The sequence below is a fragment of the Eschscholzia californica genome, unplaced genomic scaffold (genome assembly GCF_041429995.1).
Source record: "Eschscholzia californica isolate CP2 unplaced genomic scaffold, dmEscCali1.0.p SCAF_2, whole genome shotgun sequence".
Lineage (NCBI taxonomy): Eukaryota > Viridiplantae > Streptophyta > Magnoliopsida > Ranunculales > Papaveraceae > Eschscholzia > Eschscholzia californica.
In genome coordinates, this window is record NW_028238309.1 from 61,492,801 (window position 1) to 61,508,258 (window position 15,458).

General features: G+C 39.8%; 1 protein-coding gene and 1 pseudogene across 6 annotated transcripts; both read left to right on the top strand.

Moving 5' to 3' along the window:
* The first annotated feature begins 9,228 nt into the window (after positions 1-9,228).
* LOC147559935 (phloretin 4'-O-glucosyltransferase pseudogene) lies at positions 9,229-11,086 on the top strand (annotated as a pseudogene). Its single transcript, XR_015234685.1, has one exon. The product of XR_015234685.1 is annotated as a phloretin 4'-O-glucosyltransferase pseudogene (transcript).
* A 588-nt stretch (positions 11,087-11,674) lies between these two features.
* On the top strand, positions 11,675-14,843 carry LOC147559936 (uncharacterized). 5 transcript variants are annotated; one of them, XM_086661895.1, is made up of 4 exons: positions 11,675-12,284; positions 13,186-13,248; positions 13,873-14,508; positions 14,603-14,843. In XM_086661895.1, the coding sequence occupies exons 1-4, from the start codon at positions 12,144-12,146 to the stop codon at positions 14,606-14,608; spliced, it is 846 nt and encodes a 281-aa protein (XP_086518021.1). In that variant the 5' UTR covers positions 11,675-12,143; the 3' UTR covers positions 14,609-14,843. The 5 variants fall into 5 exon arrangements, with proteins under 5 accessions (XP_086518021.1, XP_086518022.1, XP_086518025.1 ...); XM_086661898.1 differs by lacking the exon at positions 13,186-13,248 and adding an exon at positions 12,771-12,826 and having other exon boundaries at positions 12,226-12,284; XM_086661896.1 differs by lacking the exon at positions 13,186-13,248 and having other exon boundaries at positions 11,782-12,284.
* The last annotated feature ends 615 nt before the right edge of the window (positions 14,844-15,458 follow it).

Below are 15,458 nucleotides of genomic sequence, written 5' to 3' on the forward strand. Positions count from 1 at the left end.
TATGCTGAAGAAGGATAAGCCTTGGGTTTGGTTGAAGGAATGTCAAGAAGCTTTCGAGGACTTGAAGCAGCAGGTTGCAAAAGATCCCGTATTGGCATTGCCCGACATATCCAAGCCTTTTGAAGTTCACACAGATGCATCTGATTTTGCACTTGGTGGGGTATTAGTGCAAGATGGTCACCCAGTTGCATATGAGAGCCGAAAGCTTTCCGAAGCGGAACGGCGTTATACTGCTCAGGAGAAGGAGTTATTGGCCATTGTTCATTGCTTAAGGGTCTGGAGGCATTATCTATTGGGGTCGAAGTTCCTAGTGAAGACCGATAATGTTGCTGCCTCACACTTCATGACTCAGAAGAAGCTTACTTCCAAACAGGCTCGCTGGCAAGAGTCATTGGCAGAGTTTGATTTTGAGATGGAGTATCAGCCAGGAAGGGTGAACAATGTAGCAGATGCACTGAGCAGGAAGGCGGAGTTGGCCGCCTTAGTTACTTCGGGGCAGAGGAGCATGTCCCAGTTGAAGACCACCATTATCGACAAGGTTCGTGAGCGGCTGCAGAGTGATAAAGAAGCCAAGATCTTGGTCGATATGGTGAAGAATGGGCGTTCCACAAGGTTCAGAATCAAGGATGACTTGTTATATACCACAGGTGGGCGTCTATATATACCGCGCTCTGCGGAGTTGCGGCGGGAGCTTATCAGGGAGTGCCATGATACGGTCTGGGCTGGCCATCCTGGCAACCGACGTACTTGGGCATTACTTGAGAAAGCTTATTACTGGCCGGGCATGAGGAATCAAGTGGAAGAGTATGTGCAAACTTGCCTCATTTGTCAACAGGACAAGGTGATGCGGAAGAAGCCTATGGGACTTTTGGAGCCATTGCCGGTGGTGCAGCGTCCGTGGGAGAGTGTCTCCATGGATTTCATAAGTGGCTTGCCAAAAGTGGGGGAGTATACTTCCATCATGGTGGTGATTGATCGGTTTTCGAAGTATGCAACCTTTATTCCGACACCAGCTCACTGTACTGCGGAAGAAGTGGCCTTCTTGTTCTTAAAGCATGTTGTGAAGTATTGGGGAGTGCCTCAGACTATTATCAGCGACCGTGATTCAAGATTTACAGGGCGGTTTTGGACCGAGCTCATGAAACTCTTAGGATCGCAGCTGAACTTCTCAACGAGCAATCATCCGCAGTCAGACGGCCAGACGGAGCGTTTCAACGCTCTTCTTGAGGAATATCTTAGGCACTTTGTTCGTGCCAACCAGAAGAATTGGGTGAATCTACTGGATGTAGCTCAGTTCTGCTTCAACTTGCAGGAGAGTTCCTCAACCTGCAAGACACCTTTTGAACTGGTAACAGGGCAGCAACCGTTAACTCCCCACACGGTTGAAACAGGTTATACAGGTACCAGCCCACGGGCATTCACTTTTGCTAAGGAGTGGCAACGAACAGCAGAAATAGCCAAAGCTCACTTGGAGAAAGCTGCTGAACGCATGAAGAAGTTCGCGGATGACAAGCGAAGACCACACAACTTCAAAGTAGGTGACTTGGTGCTTGTCAAGATCAACAGGGATACATCCAGGTTCGTGAAGAAGCTACATCAAAACTTGGTGAGACGGTACGATGGTCCTTTTCCTATCATTGCTCGGGTCGGGAAGGTCTCTTTCAAAGTACAACTCCCAAGATGGATGAAGCACCATCACCCTGTATTCCATGCCAGCAACTTAAAGCCGTTCAACCAGGATCAGGAGGATCCCCAACGTGCCAACCAACAACGATCAAATCCGAGGCCGGAGCTCCAGCCAACCAAGGAGGTAGAAAAGATAGTTGCTGATCGTCTTGCTCAAGCTCATCACAATGCACCACCAGAGCTCGAGTACTTAGTGAAGTGGAGGAACCTGCCAGATGCCGAAGCCAGTTGGGAACGCGCCAGCTCCTTGCTAGACCATGCCGACAAGATCGTGGAGTATTTGGCAGCGAAGTCGTCGAGGACGGCGACATAACAAGTGGGGGAGTCTGTCACGGCCATCTTGTCAAGCCATGTTGGTATTGCCGATGGCCCGTGTCTTTTTGCTATTTTGATGCATTGTAATATGTCTAGCATATGCCTTAGGCTATCTTGGCATATGTCTCATGCATTTAGGAAGGTGCCTCTTGTATATAGTAGCTTCCTTAGAGAATACCCTTGGCACGGGGACATAGATGTCATTTAGGCCAAACAAAGGAGTATGCCTGGTGAAAATATTGATGTTTCCTTGTAAAATTAGGCTAAACGGTTATTTGACACTATGTAGGGGAGTGGATGGTAAGCTTTGAGTGGAAGACCCCTACCTTCCAAATTGTGGGCAACCAAAGAGCCGGAAGCTTCCCTAGCCTTTAGGAAGCTTACTTAGTCATATGCTTGTTGTAAATTGTAGCTTTCAACTTACCATCAATACAATCTTGTTGCTTTCAATTGTAGCTATCCCATATACTTGTACCCATCTCTTGTAATATTACTTTTGTTAGGCTGACTTGTACCTAGTGTGCGCACAAGTGCCGCACGACACCTTCCGAAGAAGTAGTGTCGTGACACTAGGCCCAAAAACCCTGTTTTTGGCCTTTTTGTACTATCTTTGCCTAATTCCTTTTTAGGCCTATGAGATATGTTTATGGGACACTCCCATGATTATATCTCACTCCCACTAGTCATATCCTAGATCAATTTGTCACTCTTATGTGTAACCCGTTGTAGGATCCGATCGAAGTTAGCCGCGAATTACTTCGTAATTCGACGATCGTAGTTGGTCTCTAGCTACAACTCTACGATCCCTAAATCAATCGGACTTGATGATCTTCCACATCAATTATCCTATCCGACAAATTGTTCGCATTGTCACCTTGGTCGAAGGACATCTCCTTCAACTCCTTCACACTCAACCATCTCTACTAGAGTTAGAGAACCTATTAGCTGAAGAGGAGACATTGTCCAAACAAGATTTTGGTGTCTCAACAAGGAATGAAGAGGAGGCACTCTTCAACAACAAGAGTAAAGGAAAATATGAAAGGAAAAATTTTACAAAATATGAAAGAAAGACAGAGAAGTCACATGATACGAGTTTAACATCAAAGAGAACTCAAATTCCCAAGGAAAAATATCAGTCTACTAAGGGAGATCAAAGACGCAATAATGAATGTTTCAATTGCGGAAAAAAGGGTCATTTTGCCAGAGATTGTTGGTACAAAAAGAAACCATTCGAAGGCAATGTAGTAACTTCGAGTGCTCAAAAAGATAGTAGTGAAGATGAATAGGACTTCCATGCTACTGTGGCAGTAACTGGGTCCGCCCAAGAATCGAGTGCTGGAGAGAAGATAAATCCAAGTACAAATGAAGAAGAGCTAGCAGTAGTTGCAGCATCTGACCCTAAAAGAGTAAATTATGATGAAGATTGGATCATTGATTCTGGGTGCTCCAATCATATGACCGGTGACAAGAAAAAGTTGTCAAATATGTGTGAGTACACAGGAGGCAGAGTGGTACTTACAGCCAGTAACTCAAGATTGCCAATTGCACATGTAGGAAAGTCAATAGTAAGTTCTCGTCTCAGTCCTCAACAAGTGCAGTTACAAAACGTCTTCCATGTTCCAGGAATGAAGAAGAACTTAATATCAGTGTCACAAATGACATCATCAGGTAACTATGTATTGTTTGGTCCTGAAGATGTAAAGGTATATCACGACCTTAAAATTTCAGGGACACCAATAATGAAGGGGCAACGACTAGAATCTATTTACGTATTCTCAGCAGAATCAGCATACGTAGATAAGACACGAAAGAATGAGACTGCAGACTTATGGCATGCACGATTAGGACATGTGAGCTATCAAAAGCTGAAGATAATGATGGAAAAATCAATGTTGAAAGGTCTCCCACAATTAGATATTGGAGGAGATACCATCTGTGCGGGGTGCCAATATGGTAAAGCACATCAACTACCATACAAAGAATCAAAGTTCAGGGCTAAGGAGCCTCTGGAGCTAGTTCATTCAGATGTGTTTGGAAAAGTGAAGCAAGCATCCATCAGTGGGAAACAATACATGGTGACCTTCATCGACGATTACTCAAGGTATGTATGGGTATATTTCTTAAAAAATAAGTCTGATGTCTTCGGCATATTTAAGGAGTTTCGAGAAAAGATTGAAAACGAAGTAGGAAAGAAAATCAAGTGCTTACGCACAGATAATGGGGGAGAGTATACCTCCGAAGAGTTCTCAAACTACCTTAAAGAATGTCACATTCGAAGACAACTGACTTGCTCAAATACCCCACAACAAAATGGTGTGGCTGAGAGAAAAAATAGGCATCTTGCAGAAATATGTCGAACCATGTTACATGCCAAAAATGTTCCTAGTCGTTTTTGGGCAGAGTGCATGAAAACAACTGCAGATATAATAAATAGACTTCCACAAGCAAAGTTAGGGTTTGTATCACCTTATCAGAAGTTGTGGAAAACTAAGCCTGCAGTAAGTCACTTTAGAGTTTTCGGATGTGTGTGCTACGTGTTTTTACCTGACCATCTACGTAGCAAGTTCGATAAGAAAGCAATACGATGTATCTTCGTAGGATATGATAATGAAAGAAAAGGATGGAAATGTTGCGATCCTACGACCGGTCGTTGTCATACATCAAGAAATGTAGTATTTGATGAAGCTGCAAATTGGTGGACGACACAACAGGTGGTGCTTCCAGACTCCGAGAGGTTAGAAGAAAAGCTCCAAGAAAAGTTAGGAGAAGATAAACAAAAAGAAGTACAACTTGAGGAAGAGGAGGAACTAAGTCCTCTAGAAGGAATCAGAGACTCTGAACTTAGTCCAGAAAGATTACATAGTCCACGGAAAACTGGGGTACACTCAGAGACTTCAGAAGGAAGACAAACAAATCAACAAAATAAAGAAGCAGAGACAACACTTAGAAGGTCAACCAGGCAAAGAAAACCTAACCCTAAGTATCATAATGCAAATTTAGCCGAGGACATAGAACCGACGTGTTATGAAGAAGCTTCACAAAGGGTCGAGTGGCAGAAAGCAATGGAAGAAGAAATTTCTGCACTGAACCAAAATCAAACCTGGGAGCTAGTTCCTAAGCCAAAGGATGTGAACCCAATATCTTGCAAATGGGTTTATAAGGTAAAAACTCGTCCTGATGGATCTATTGATAGATGTAAGGCTAGACTGGTAGCTCGGGGATTCTCACAACAATATGGACTAGACTATGATGAGACATTTAGTCCAGTGTCTAAGATGACAACCATAAGAGTCCTAATAGCACTAGCAGCAAGTAAGTCCTGAAAGATGTGGCAGATGGACGTCAAAAATGCGTTCCTTCACGGAGAATTAGACAAAGAGATATACATGGAGCAACCAAGGGGATTTGAGAGCAAAGCCCAACCAGCCTATGTTTGCAAACTGAAGAAGGCATTATATGGATTGAAACAAGCCCCGAGAGCTTGGTATGGCAAAATAGCAGAGTTCTTAGTTCAAAGTGGATATTCGGTTACACATGCTGATTCAAGCTTGTTCATAAAAGTACGAGAAGGAAGACTAACAATTATACTAGTCTATGTAGATGATTTAATCATCACAGGAGACGACAAAGAAGAAATCCATCAAACAAGAGAAAACTTATCAGTAAGATTTCAGATGAAGGAGCTTGGAGAATTGAAACACTTTCTTGGACTTGAGGTAGATCGAACTAACCATGGCATATTTGTCTGTCAACACAAGTACGCCAAGGATTTACTACAAAAGTATGGAATGCAAGATTGCAAGCCTATCTCAACACCGTTGGAGCCTAATACTAAGTTGTGTGCAAAAGAAGGCAAGGACCTCAATGACACAACAATGTACCGACAATTGGTAGGAAGTTTAATATACCTGACACTGACACGACCTGATATAGCATTTTCTGTCGGAGTCGCAAGTCGGTTTATGCAGGACCCAAAGAAGCCTCACTTGGAAGCAGTGAAAAGAATTTTGAGATACGTGAAGGGTACTATTGACTACGGTATTTTATACAAGAAAGGTGAAGCTTGTAAAGTAGTTGGCTATTGCGATGCAGATTATGCAGGAGATCATGACATACGAAGGTCAACTACAGGATATACATTTAGCCTTGGTTCAGGAGCCATATCTTGGTGCAGCAAAAGGCAACCAACTGTATCTCTGTCAACCACAGAGGCAGAATATAGAGCAGCAACTATGGCAGCTCAAGAAAGCACATGGCTGATGCAGCTAATGAGAGATTTACATCAGATTACAGATTCTGCAGTGACATTATACTGTGATAATCAGTCAGCGGTACGCCTAGCTGAAAATCCAGTATTCCATGCAAGAACTAAATATGTGGAGGTACACTATCACTTTATTAGAGAGAAGGTACTTCAAGGTGAGATAGAGATGAGATCAATCAATACAGAGAACCAGGTAGCAGATATATTCACGAAAGGACTAGGCGTTGCAAAGCTTGGCGATTTTCGAAAGAAGCTGGGTATGACTTCAAGAGCTGAGCAAAGCCAGGAGAGTTGATGTTGAGGGGGAGTGTTGAAAGTATCACCATCAAACTCCCCTTCATCTTCTAGAAGGTTCTTTCTAGAGAATTCTTTCTCTAGAATTATCCTTAACTATAAAAATATCTAGTATCTAGATTATTATTTTATTAGTGTATTCTAGAAAACTACTTCTAGAATAATGGTTCTACAACTTTCTAGAGAAGCTTCTAGAAAGTAGCTTACATACTCTAGAAATATCCTAGAACTAGTATAAATACCTATGTAACCCTTCTCATTTGATCACCATAAGATCAAGCAACTTGAGAGGTTGTGTATAAGTGAGAGTATATAAAGAGTGAGTGTGGGTGTAGTTAAAAAAAGTGTTTGAGTTGTGAGTCATAAGTCTATAAAGCAAAGTGTTTGTAATTATCTTTGAGAAATAAAAGTATACATTTCAAAGATAAAGTTCTCATCTCAAAGACATTATTTTCAACACAAAAATCTTTTAAATGATCCCATGTGGGGACAAACAATTCTCTCTATTTTTTTGTTTTTCCACAAAGTAGTTGATTGTTTCTGGCATAGAGAACCTTCTTCTATGCTGAAACAAAGAGAGAGAGAAAGGACGAGAGGGCGACAACGACGAACAAAAAGGTATGAGCAAAGACAAAGAGAGAGAGAAATAGTAGTGGTGGTCGAAGGTGGTGGTGGCGATCAGAGATAATGGTAAGAGCAGAAGAGGAAAAAAGTTTATCGCCGCAATAACAATCCACCCGCAGCTCTGGCGGCATAAAGTGAGTAGTATGTAATGGGGCCAACCCAAATTTTCAAGCCTGAGATGTCAAGGAGATTTTTAAGATGCCCAAAAGGGCGGCCTTAAACTTGCATTTTTCTAAGTTTTATCCTCACAAGATGGAAGAGACAACTTTCAGGAAAAAAAAAACAAAAACAAGGAAGAGACTTAACATCACCACAAACGTCACGAACAATATAAATTTCACCATAGTTTATTGAGATCTTGAATTAGATTTTAAGTTCTTATAACTGTGGACAGTAGAAAGTCACATGGTTAGAAAATCGTCAGGCAAACACCAACAACTAGGTTTTCGGCCTCCAAGTGTACTAGTAAGAAGACAAAAGATTGGCCTGTTAGCTGAGTAGTTGGTTAAGCAAATGTCTGACTAGAAAATGGGTAGTGGTAGACATGTATAAGAAAAACAGAACCGTGAAGTCCAAGAACACTGTGGTGGTGACGACCAAGAAAGCTCTGACGGTCAAGTTAGCAACAAAGAAAGTCAAAGAAAGATAAAGAGAGTAAAAATAAGATCGCTCATGATATCACCATGATTATTTTGTCAGAGTGTGGCACAACTCGTAGAGTGATCTCAACTCATAGAGTGATCACAACTCGGTTCTACGGAGTAACGCGTCATTGTAGATACCAGCCTACTGAGTCAACGGAGTAGATCACCAGTTTAGACTTGAAGGATTGTGGAAGAGTAGACTAACGAAAAATAAGGGAAACAAATGAATTCTAGCGAGATCCAATCAAGAGGAGTAGAAATTTTCTAGTTGGATCCTCCTTTTTTGGCTAGCTAGATGAGAGAAGATCGGAATAGGAGACTTAAAGAACAATCTTGTAAGGCTGGCTAGTGAGAGATGATCGGAGAGAAGACTTATGTTATGGTGACTGGAGACTAAGTGTAAGAAATATCCCAATGCGAGTTTCGGAATTCCTTGTGTGGGGTGGTTTCTCGTCTTTATGGAGTTAATAGAGAGTAACTACCCTTAGAGTGAGAGGCTTACCAGATCCAAAATAGTAGGATTCTACCAGGGTTTCCTCGTATTCGTTGATCTCCCAAGGGACACCTCAACCCAACCCTACGATGCATGTCATCCCTAGTCAGTTAATTTCTTTAGTAGAAACATTCTACTCTCTTTTGAAATATCGCGAAACTCGGTCTTCTACCATAAGTCCAACGTGTAGTGTAAACTGGGGATTGGGGTTGACTCAACCTTCAATTATCTAGCCACATGGACGTATGACTAGCTGGAGTCCGAGTGAATCGACATGGTGGACTATAATTAGCATGCTAGGAGTATGGGCTTAAGCAAGCGTGCGAGACATGTTGGGCTTGCTTTTGGTGGGCTTCCTTATTTTGCTAACCTAGTTGCTAGCAGGCCAACCGCTATTTTATATTCGAGCAAGCGCATTAAGGAAAGCCCGCACACGGTTGACGCAAAACTCCTATGCTATTTTTGGCCAAAACAATGACTTAAATAAAAAAAAATACTACCTTAATGTTAACTTCATTTGAGAAAGAACACAAGAGTTACTTATTTTTCTTGTTTCATGATTATTAATTGACATAAAGAAGAACATCACATAAATTTGGCTAGATACCTTGTGATATAAGGATGTTAATATAATATATCACCATCGTGCTATTATACTTACTATTATATGGACCAAGCAAGTGTGTCAGACAGAAAATTGAAAACTCAACTTCCTACAATTATAAAACAAAAATAATATAAAATTATTTAAATTTGAGAAAACGTTTCAAATTCCGAATTTCTTGCCACTAACATGTATAATTTTTTCTACATGTTAGTTTTGAGAATCTTATGAGTATTCATTGTTTCCTCGGTAGTCGATTTCATTTCAATATTTGAGATTGCAAATCACATTAACTCTTGCTTCTTTCAACAACAAAAAAAGTGAAACTATAAAAATGTCATCAGTGACGTCATCATCGACCCAAATCCAATCCTTTAAAACCTCAGCTTGTAGATCTAACTTCTAAGCATCAAATAGTATTTCATAGCCACATATTTCTCAACCACAAACACTCTAAGACTCTCTAAATCTCTCTCTCTCTTTTTCTCTCTATATCCACCAAACAATATATTCAACTTCATCTCTCCCTTCACCATATTCATATAACCCTTACTTCCTTTCATCTAAAGTCTAAACTATCATTAAACACTAAGACCAACTTCCTCTTGAAAGAGCAAAAATGACCCTAGATAAACAAAAGAATCACTTCATTGTTGTCACTTATCCTGCTCAAGGTCATATTAATCCTACACTTCAATTCGCCAAACGTCTCATCCGTGTAGGTTCCCACGTTACATTCATCACTAGTGTTTCTGCTCAAAAGCGTATGTTAAACGCGCCCACTATTGATGGCTTAACCTACGCACCTTTCTCAGACGGTTACGAGGATGGCGTTAAACTTGATACTGATTTTAACCATTTTATGTCTGAGCTCCAAGCCCACGGCTCAGAGGCCTTAGCCAAAGTAGTCAGGGCTAGTGCTAACGAAGGTCGGCCAGTTACTTGCATAATCTACGCCATCTTGCTTCCTTGGGTTGCTGATGTGGCTCGCCAGCTCAATATCCAGTCAGCTTTTCTATGGATCCAACCTGCCACCGTGTTCGATATTTACTACTATTACTTCAACGGTTTTAAAGATGTTATTTCTAATAATAACAATGACCCTTCGTATTCTGTAAATTTACCAGGTTTGCCATCCCTCACTTGCAAAGATCTTCCTTCTTTCTTCCTCCCTACAGATATTTACGCGTTCGCCCTTGAGGGTATGGAAAAACAGCTCCTAAATCTTCAGAAAGAAACTAATCCAACGGTTCTCGTTAACACATTTGACGCTCTGGAATTAGAATCAATCAAAGCCGTGGATAATAAGATTAAGATGGTTGGGGTTGGACCGTTGATTCCATCGGCCTTTTTAGACGGTCAAGATCCTTCTGATACCTCATTTGGTGGGGATCTATTCAATGTCTCTAATGACTATATGGAATGGTTGAATTCGAAAGAAGAAGCATCTGTAATTTATGTATCATTTGGAAGCATTTCAGTTTTGGAAAAAAGACAGATGGAAGAAATGGGTAACGGGTTATTCAAAAGTGGGAGGCCATTTCTGTGGGTAATTAGGGAAAATAAAGATAGTAAAGAAGAAGATATTGAGATGTTGAATTGGATAAAGAGAGAGGGAAAAGAAGGGAAAATAGTGACATGGTGTTCACAAATTGAGGTTCTTTCTCACCCATCTGTGGGTTGTTTTATAACTCACTGTGGATGGAATTCAACACTTGAAAGTTTAGTTTGTGGAGTACCAGTAGTGGGTTTTCCACAATGGAGTGATCAAGGAACAAATGCTAAGTTAGTTGAAGATGTTTGGGAAACAGGAGTAAGGATGAGGGTAAATGAAAAGATTGTAGAGAGAGAAGAAGTAAGTAGATGTGTTGAAGTGGTAATGGGAAGTGGGGAGAGAGGGGAAGTGATGAGAGAGAATGCTAAGAAATGGAAAGAGTTGGCAAGGGAAGCTGTCAAAGAAGATGGATCTTCAGAGAGGAATCTTAGAGCTTTTTTGGAGGAGATTTGTGATGTTGGAGGAGGTAAAGAAGATAATTAGGGTCTACTTATAAACAAATGTTATAATTTTGCTGATTGTTGTTTGGGTTTTTTTTTTTGTTGAAGTTGTTTGGGTTTTTTGGTCATTGGAAAAGATATATGCAATATGTAGACTTGGCTAAAAAGACATACTTATGACCTTACACTCGTTATTCGATTGATAATTCAACAATGCAACTTCGCCTGACAAAAAAACAGCTCTAATTGTGGACCGAGCCAAATTTGTACACGACCTTAGCATGATGTTATCGTAAACATCACTAATTTGGCCTTGTCCGGTCACATTTTGTCGAGCCAAATCTCATTTTCCTTAATAATTTTGTGGCCTTACATCTAATTGATACAAAAGTGATAACCCATAAGTGTATATAAAATTTCCCATAACTCTTTCACTCGTGGGCTTTCTGGTATTTTAAACACTCATCGTATACTTGACTTGATCCATCCCGACACAAATACTCTAGTTGACTTGATGGAATGACTTGAACCAAATTAATTGTTTAACCCATCAAATTTGAAAAAGAAAAGAAGAAACGATGAATGACCACTAGTAGAGGTGTTGTTGACCAGTTTCTGTTTGTCATCTTAATCATCACCACCACCACTACTACCGTCTCTGACCAAACCATCTTTCTCCTCTTCCTTTGTCTCTATTCTCTTTCTCTCTCATCTCTTTGCTTTCTACCGATGGCAAAAGGAACCCTCTACCATTTGTAGCCAAAGGCAGAAAGGCTCGTCCAAAGTTTCTTTTGAACCCCTCAACCAGGGTATCCAGAGAGATGGGAGTGTATACATAGATAGCGAATAAGATGAGAGTGGTAGGTGGGAATGGTGGTGATTGTTTTTTTTTTTTTTTTGTTGAAGGGTGGTGATGGTTAGTGGTGGTTGCACTAATAAATCCAATTCTATTACCAATGAAAATTCCCGACGGTTATCCGCTTTACCGTCGGACTGATAATACAGCGATGGCTTTCTGTTCTGCCGTCGGGTGTACTACTACTGGCGACGCTCCACCGACAATTGCGCGTAGGCAGTAAGAATTCTACCGACGGTATACGTTTTCCGTCAGAGATGAGTTGTCGCAAACTTTTTTGGAAGAAAAATTTCGCGCGCCGTCGTGAAAAGAAATTTTCTTGAGACTTATGCCGACGATGTTGAGATGTCGTCGGCATATGTCCTATAATGCCCTTATTTGGGCGCGGGCAGAACTCCATCTTCCTCTATATCCCAATCTCTCTCTCTCTCTCTCTCTCTCTCTCTCTCTCAATTTCAGCGCGAGCACTCCGAACTGAAGAACCAATCTCCTCGGCAAGGAAGAACCAGGTTTTGATTCTCTCTCTCTCTGTCTAATTTCTCTAACTATTAGATTGCTGAGTTTACTGAGCAAGGAAGAATCAATGTCCAACAGAAAGGATCTGAAACCCTAGTTTTATTAGTTTAAATTGGGCCTGCCAAAGTATGACTACTCAGTTTTGTTTTCCTTAACACCACCTTTAAAAGTAGTAATAGTTCTATAATCAATTTGAGATTTCTTAGTGAAATCCCTAGCAGGCTCGATCGGGTATTATTGAAGAATCTATTGCCTAATGCTTATTGTGTTTTACTATCCCATTTTTGGTAATTGAGTAATCCAGTACTTTATAATTGGCATACCCATATCTTCGAACTCGTCTCCTCCCCACTTTTCTCTGTGAGTGTTCGGATTGTGTGTTTGGGTTGTTCACAAAACAAGAGAAAGAGAAATATATTCTTTCGATCTAGTTGGTTAGATTGTTAATATGATATGTTTGTCGTTTGTTTGCTTAATAGGTAGGATTCCTGAAAAGGTGATTGAAAGTAAAGTTTTGAGTGTATAGAGAAGGAAGGTGAGCATGGAAGACCAAAGAAAGTTAGGGGTAGAAAATATTAAACAAAACAGTTTGGACCCAATAATTTGTAAAGTAATGGACCCTAACACTTATGCTATCCCTCAGCATTTCCTTTTGCTCAGTCTATAAATTTATGAAGTCATGGACCCAACATTATTCCTATCATTTGAGTAGTCAATACAAATTTATTCATGAGTTTGATGTAACACATCTTATCTAAGTTGAATGACAGTATTAGTGTTAGATATGAAAGAATATAGTCTTCATTATTTAGTTTTAACGTGTTATTCGTGATCGAAGTTGGGTTCTCTTTTTGGATTTCGGAGGAATTGAACATATAATTATTGCTTTGGCAGTTTTTGGAGATTGAGAGATTATATATTTGCGTACCAGCTTCTTATTTGACTTTTGATCGTTTGGTGGGTTGAAGCTTGGTGGTCTTTGATATTCGTTTCGAACTTGTATTTGATTAGGGTTTTTGGTAAATCAGATATGCGTCCTTTTCTTTTTTGTTCTCTCTGTATTCTGCCATGTTCTTTCCATTTTGGTTCTATTGTTATGTGTAGTTAATGATGTCGATTAAGTGAAGCATGCTTCTTTTTTTCTTATTATTATTATTTATGGTATTTACTTCATTTATGACCTTTTAAAGTTCCAAACTAAGAAACAAATTTTCAGACACGGTCACAATTTTTTGTTGAATGACAAGCTGAATCGAAATAGTATATAAACTGAGGTTAGAATATGAAGTAGATATGTCCTTAAGAACTTGGTATTAGCAATAACATGTCTTAGTTTGGAAGTAGCTTCCTGTCAATAACATGTCTGAAGAGCCTTACTTCGTTTGTTTGACTCTGAATGTATTGTGACTAGGATGTAAACTAAAGTTTATCTCATATGTTGTTTTTCTACATATAATTTTGATATAGTTGTATGACTAAGAAGTCGCAAGAATGACATAACTATAATTAGTTGTTAAGATATAATGAACTTCGTGCATAACTAAATTAATGTCATACTAACAAAGTGTTGTGCGAATGAAGCTAGCTTTCATGGATAAGACTTGGTTGAAATCTGATAGAAGAACAAAAAAATATCAAGATGGTGTAGTTTTTTTCTTGGACTATGCGTTTGCTCACGGGGTAGTTACTGAAGAAAATGAAATAAGTTGTCCATGTGTCAAATGTTTGAATACTAAGTACGCCGATAGAGAAACAGTTGAGGGGCATTTGGTTTGGAATGGGATGATGAGAAACTACGGAACATGGTTTCGTCATGGAGAAGATCTACCTAGAAATGGTCGTATGCACACATTAGTTGAGGCTATAAATGAACAAGTGTTGAAAGATGACGACGATGGAGAAGTAGACAACCCGCCGAGTCGTAGTGACTTCTTTGCCCAGGCCATGAGACCAGAGCAAGGTGGTCGAATTCGACTCATTCCTCATGTGAAGCCAGAACACCTTTTTCCTCGACAATCTTCAACAACTACCAAGAACTTAGAGCAAGAACTTGCAAATGCCAAGCAAAAGAACGTTGAGTTAAAAGATGAGCATGTTGAGTTAAAAGATAAGCTTTCAAATCTCATATCAGATGTATCTTCTTTGAAAGCACAAGCTGCAGAACTGACAGAGTTCATGAACCGCATGCGATCACAGGGTGTTGGTTCATCATCACAGGTATATTTAATTTATTATTCTCATATATCTTAAGCATTGATATGTCGTCAATTTGACTTATTTTATTGATTTCTTTGTGTTTGAGTTTTAACAGGGCTAGTAGTCATCCTTTCTTCACAGGGTTAGTTTGGATACAACTACTTTTGTTCAAGGTAATACTTTATGTTTCATTTATCCTTCCTATGTAAGACGATATGATGCGACAATTTTAATGTTATCCGTGAGAACATGTTAACTAATTTGGAAAACTAAGATACAATTATGACTTTTAGTACGTCAAATGGATATTGTGTTTAAATAAAAAATTTGAAGAGCGGAGATGTATTACATTCAAATGATTTTGGTGTTGATGGTTATATATAGTTTGTGATTGTGTTGAATTTTATATATTTATGTATAGTTCATGTGTTATATTTTCAAAAAAAAAAAGTTCATGTGTTATCAATGTGTGTTCAAGTTTATGTATGACAAGTTATTGCTCATTATATCATCATGTTGCTACAGTTTCTTGATGCGGTAACGGGTCCGGAAAACGGATTTAAAAAAAAATACAACTATTGTAGCCAATATGTATACAAAGCAAATAACTACGCCTTTATACCGTTGGCAAAAGCCACGAGAATAAACAAAGAAATTGGTGCCAAAGTAGCCCACGGTACTTATTGAATAGCAATGTCGGCGATAGAGTGGAATTTCAGAGTAGACCACTACAGTCACCGGTAGAGTTACAATCGACAACCGTTAGGGTGACAAGCTGCACCTTCCTTTATGTTGTTGGCTGAGTTGCGGAGTACCTCGTTTTTATGTTGTCGGTAGTACACCTTCGCTTAAAAAACATGGTTCTTACACTACCACCAATTTCAGCTGATGGGCATCATCATGTCCTCTCGACCTTTTAATAGATTATTCTTTCATCAATATACGGTTGAACTCGATACGATTTGTAGCAA

What these genes read in the sequence shown, in the direction of transcription:
- LOC147559936 (XM_086661895.1), top strand. Translation starts at nt 12,144, where the DNA reads ATGCCCTTATTTGGGCGCGGGCAGAACTCCATCTTCCTCTATATCCCA. An exon ending in CCTCGGCAAGGAAGAACCAG is followed by an intron (nt 12,285 to 13,185) that starts GTTTTGATTCTC and finishes TTGCTTTGGCAG; the next exon opens with TTTTTGGAGATTGAGAGATT. An exon ending in ATTTGACTTTTGATCGTTTG is followed by an intron (nt 13,249 to 13,872) that starts GTGGGTTGAAGC and finishes GTGCGAATGAAG; the next exon opens with CTAGCTTTCATGGATAAGAC.